General features: G+C 39.1%; 1 protein-coding gene across 1 annotated transcript; it reads right to left on the bottom strand.

Annotated features, from left to right (window-relative positions):
• Nucleotides 1-960: 960 nt before the first annotated feature.
• Nucleotides 961-4,678, bottom strand: LOC114742763 (probable inositol transporter 2). The gene is made up of 6 exons (XM_028930981.1): nucleotides 4,407-4,678; nucleotides 4,159-4,229; nucleotides 2,601-2,936; nucleotides 2,358-2,465; nucleotides 1,666-2,262; nucleotides 961-1,564 (listed from the first exon to the last, which is right to left on the bottom strand). The coding sequence occupies exons 1-6, from the start codon at nucleotides 4,510-4,512 to the stop codon at nucleotides 1,088-1,090; spliced, it is 1,695 nt and encodes a 564-aa protein (XP_028786814.1). The 5' UTR covers nucleotides 4,513-4,678; the 3' UTR covers nucleotides 961-1,087.
• Between the last annotated feature and the right edge of the window lie 374 nt (nucleotides 4,679-5,052).

The raw sequence follows: 5,052 nt of genomic DNA, 5'->3' as shown, positions 1-5,052 counted from the left end.
GAGCAATGTAGGCTTGGGCCTACTTTCACACATGACCAACTTTATCAATGGCCCGAAAAATCTTGATTCATGATTCAGGTCCAAATATACTGCAAAAATTCATGAGGATTGAATCTAGTGAACGCCTGAAAGAGGTTAATCCCCTGTAATATGGTGAATTAGTGTTTGAATTCTTGCTGGAACAAGTGCTTATACTTATTAGCTAATAGTATTTCGAACAAGATTGTATCCAATAAAAAACACTTATGCCTAGGAAAAAAAAACTACAACAGGTACGGTGGGTAGAAAAATCTTTCAAAGCATCATATAGATAATAATTCGTATATAATTTATATAATATTGAAAAAACCGTATGAAATATATGAAGTGAAATTATATATATTACTTCATTTAAAATATAAAAAATATTTTTCTAGTACTTTTATCTCTCCATGTATATTGATTATTTGAATATAGATCTACAAACTTTATTGAAAAGAAATGTGAATTATGTGTAATATCAATGCCCGCAGAAATTCTAGTCACCCATGATTCTTTAATTCTGAACCACATTTGCCTTTGGACTTGCTTTTTCCCCTTCAACCATAGAGCAAGCCTATCACGGGTTTTATCATTGTCTACATCTTTATTTTTTGGAAAGAGGAAAACTTTAGTGAGAAAGTCTTCGAATATGGTCTCCTTATGAGGCAGACTTCAGAATAAATTTTATTTGAATACTAAAACTTTCATGTGGTCATGCAATGACAATTCACACAAAATAATGGAGGGTCATTGGTGACCACTCGTTCATTAACTAAGCACACAGATACGATCCCTTTAGTAAATTTCTCGTCATTTAGATCGCAAAATGAAGAACAAAACAGCATCTCATAAAATATATTCAAGCAGTCCAATAAATGTCTCCGCCAAACTAAAATCTTACGGGTTGGGGAGAAGATGGATAGGGAATTGACACAGGAATGCTAATGCAACTACGGCTTCTTACTCATAAAAAGCTACTTATGCAACACCATATTTATATTATAGTTTCACAATTAATGATTAAAAAGTAGCGTAAATCCACACACAGACAAGCTAACTAGTCATTTTACTTCTTGGTTTCTGACGAGCCAGAACTTCTTTGCCAAAACTTGAAGTTCAGGGTCCTTTTCTCCAGCATCTTCTCCACCTCCTCTATTGGGAGCCCTTTGGTTTCTGGCACGAAAATGATGACAAAGACAATTGCTGCAACAGCGACGAAACCAAACAGCATGAATGTCCAGGCGGTCCCAATGGATTGTGTCAAGGATAAGAAGGACTGGGACACAATCAGATTTGACACCCAAACTGCCGTAGATGCCATCCCTCCACAGATTCCTCTATACCTCAGAGGATAGATCTCGGAGTTGATAACCCATGGAACAGTTCCCATGCCAGGTGAGAAGAACAGAATGTAAAGTGCAAGCCCCAATATTGCAACCCAACCTGCTTTGCTAGGACACCCTCTAGTGTACCATAGCCTGTGCTCATCATGGCATTGATCCTTGGTTGTATCATTAGAGATCAAACATGCCCCAGGCAGAAGCTGCACAAGAATTTATGATGAACCACTCAGAATGATGATGCTTAATATCTTAAACCAGTAACAAGATTAATCATTATCTCTGAGGATTTGTGATATCTTACCTTGTCAGCTCTAGAAGCACAGAACCCACAGTCTGCAGAAGCCTTCAGGCACTTCATGCAACTCCATCCACCATTAAGATCTGCGCTGAAATTAGGGCAGATAGTACCATTGAAGTGTCTGGTCTCAACGGTGCTAACGACTGGGGAGTGCGTTTCAGTCTCATGGAAAATGACAGTCAAAAGAGCAAGGGAAACCGCAACCCCGGACAAACTGATCAAAGCAAGCTTCTTCCTTCCAGTTCTATCAATGAAATATATGCTCACAATAGAACCAAAAGCATTTAGTCCCGCGGTGACGAGGGATAGAAGCAGTGCTGTTTGGTTGGATGCAATGCCTGCTAGTTGAACAATGGTTGGGCTGTAGTACATGACTGTGTTGATACCCACAAATTGTTGGAAGATTTGAAGCCCCATTCCCGCGTATAGTCCTCTCCTTACAGTTTTGGTCTTGAAAAGTTGGACTATGGTGACCTTATCTGATGATTCTGCTTCTTTAACTTCCGCTTCCACTGATTCCTTCAGTGCTTGGATTTCAGTCTCAACTTCCTCCGGTGAGTAAATTCTCCTTAGAATCGCTTCTCCTTCCTCATTTTTACCCTGTTTTGTCATTGACAAAGCAAAAGTTGGATCAATAAGTTTAAGATATGACTTGTTGGAAAATATTCTATGTCGTCAAGTGATCGTGAACGAACCTTTCGGAACAACCAACGAGGTGATTCCGGGAGCATCAGCATTAGAATGATTTGAATAAAAGCTGGCATTGCAGCTACTCCTAACATCCACCTCCATGTTCCTGGTGCCTGAACATACCATTCACACAATTTCACTCAGCAATATCATAAAGTGAGTAAGGTGAAATAATCAAAGACATGATAGTTTCAATTTTACATGAGAAGCATAGATAACAGTGCGAAAAACGAAAGATCTTTTGTTACCTTGGTGAAGGCCAAGTTAATAAGGTAAGAAAGGAACTGTCCGCCAGTGATTAGGAAACTATTAAGGCCCACAAGCGCTCCTCGAACTTTGGTGGGTGAAGCTTCAGATATGTAGAGAGGAGAAGCCATGGAGGCCATTCCAACACCGAGGCCAACAAAAACTCGACCAAAGATGAGAATTGCAGGATTCACAGCAGCCGCCATGATCACGGAACCAGCAAAGAAGAGCGCATCTGCGAGGATGATTGCTACCTTCCTTCCAAAACGATCGTTAATCCATCCTCCAACTGCCGCTCCTATGATTGCTCCAGCCAGTGCCATACTCACTATGGATTCCTGTTTTATCAAACATCACACTTATTTTTACCATTCTGTGTTTCACTGTTCAAATCACTCCCATCTCATGCCACATTTTTTTTTCTTTTATAAATTTACAGATCGTGATTCGACAATTTCTTTACTTTTTCCTTACTTTTCTTCTAACTAACTCTGAAGTTGAAAATCAGGAGTACGAGTTCATACTTCTATCTTGTCTTGCGTAATCAATGGGGAAACCCAAAAAAAAAAAAAAGTAGTCTCGAAATTCATGATGATAATAATTGCAAAAAAGTAGAATAAATAACCGACGCCTGTTATATAACTTTTTGAGCGTAAGTTACTAAACAGAAGAATCCTACTTTCAGGAAGAATCCTACTTAATACAAAGCAACCTGTATCCCATGACAAAAGAAAAAGATACGAGAAAATTTGTATGGGCTGAGAAGTGGATATCTAACTTCGATTTACTGGACAAACGAACTTATTGGGCCAATAAAATAAGAGCCGGTGGACCAGGCCCAACAAGGTTGAGACACCTGTCACTTTTGGTCGGGATACATCTTAGTCATTTATCTTTTGACCAAAAACACCAACCGAAAGTGAGGAATCTGCTCCACCGTTTCCTTCAACGAAAAGAAGTAAATAACCAAATAATTACCATCCCATGATCATAAATTAAACGTATCTCTTCCGTCTAACCCGGATCAGGTGACTGTTGAGAGATACACAGACCAAAAAAAAAAACAAAGATAGAAAGAAAAGGAGAGAGAAAGAGGTTACATAAATAACATTTTTTGCCGATAATAGATCGATATAAATATTACTAAAAATTTTTGGAGTCCGTGAACAGGAAACCACATGTAGCTAGATTAGAATTGAAGCCCCATTCTCCCCGTGACAACAGTCCAAAAAGCAGAGTTGGGCAATATTTCCAATAGTCAGATCAAAATTGCTATTATAATTTGTTGTTGACCATTAAAAATTTTTTATGAAAAATAAGGGTTTTGATATAAACAGTAATAGATATATGTTGTGGTTTGAAGGACAGGCTTTGATTTGTCAAACTGATTTGAAATAGGGAAACCACGGGCTTGTTCTTTTCTGCAACTTGGTGGCTCTGGAATGCAAGGCTTAAAATATGGCAGAAACTCAAAAGAAACGAGAGCCTTGGATCACAGTTTAAAAAAAAAAAAGGTTAAAAAATTTACAGTCTGCGACTCTGGAGAGAAGCATTAATTACCTGCAGCCAGGTCTTCCTATCAACAGCCTTGAAATCATCTCTGATATAGAGGAGAGCCCCAGATATGACACCTGCATAAATAATAAAACAGAGTAAAACAGGGCCACAGAAACGCATAAATAAATAAACGTTTCGTAAACAGAGAGAAGCAGGGGAACGAGCCGGGAGCTGGGAAAAGACAGATTTTAACTGGGATCAACAGATTATAAATCAGTGTTAAAGTTACATATGAAAGAGAGATGATATACCAGTGTCATAACCGAAGAGAAGGCCACCAATTCCAGCAGAGAAAGCAAGGCGAAGAACATAAGGGTTCTTCCACGACAGAGCCAAACATTCTCTGAAAGCCGACATGTCGGCGTCCGTAGGTACCCTCCTTCCATGATGTGGTCGTCAACGTAACTCAAGCAGAGCCACCACTGACTTAGCTATGCCTGTAGTAATCTTCCGACAGACCCTGTAAAAGGGCACGCTCTTTCTCTTTCTCTCCAAACACACAGACCCTTGAGGGAGAAGAGAGAGAGAGGAGGAGGAGGAGGAAGAAGATGAAGAAGATGATGATGAGAATGTGAATGCTAGTGAGTCAGGGGGAGAAGAAAGGGAGAAGAGGGGCCGTGTATTTATAGACTGGAAAACGAGTAAACAATGAGTTTTGACAATCGCAAGTGGTGAATCAATCAATTAAATTAAAAATAATTAAATAAATCAATTATAATCTTTCCGAGATTCTAAATCAAACAGTAATTACGCTACGGAAAGGGGTGGTAATAAATACGATTTCGAGAATGGCAAAAATGTAAATTAAAAAAAAAATACATGTTTGGCTGTTGGCGTAGGCCGCTACAGTAACCGTAGCGTCTGCATCTTTGTCAAACACCGATCGTAGCCTTCCCA

The sequence above is a fragment of the Neltuma alba genome, unplaced genomic scaffold (genome assembly GCF_004799145.2).
Source record: "Neltuma alba isolate B1F8T4 unplaced genomic scaffold, ASM479914v2 tig00003878_pilon, whole genome shotgun sequence".
Classification (NCBI taxonomy): Eukaryota; Viridiplantae; Streptophyta; class Magnoliopsida; order Fabales; family Fabaceae; genus Neltuma; species Neltuma alba.
This window is presented reverse-complemented; position numbering and strand designations above follow the sequence as displayed.

Bases quoted from the DNA above. Each gene is read 5' to 3' on its own strand.
- LOC114742763 (XM_028930981.1), bottom strand. From the start codon at position 4,512: ATGTCGGCTTTCAGAGAATGTTTGGCTCTGTCGTGGAAGAACCCTTAT. The intron at 2,466-2,600 runs GTAACAAAAGAT...TGGTATGTTCAG, and splicing joins TTAACTTGGCCTTCACCAAG to GCACCAGGAACATGGAGGTG. The intron at 2,263-2,357 runs GTTCGTTCACGA...ATGACAAAACAG, and splicing joins CTCGTTGGTTGTTCCGAAAG to GGTAAAAATGAGGAAGGAGA.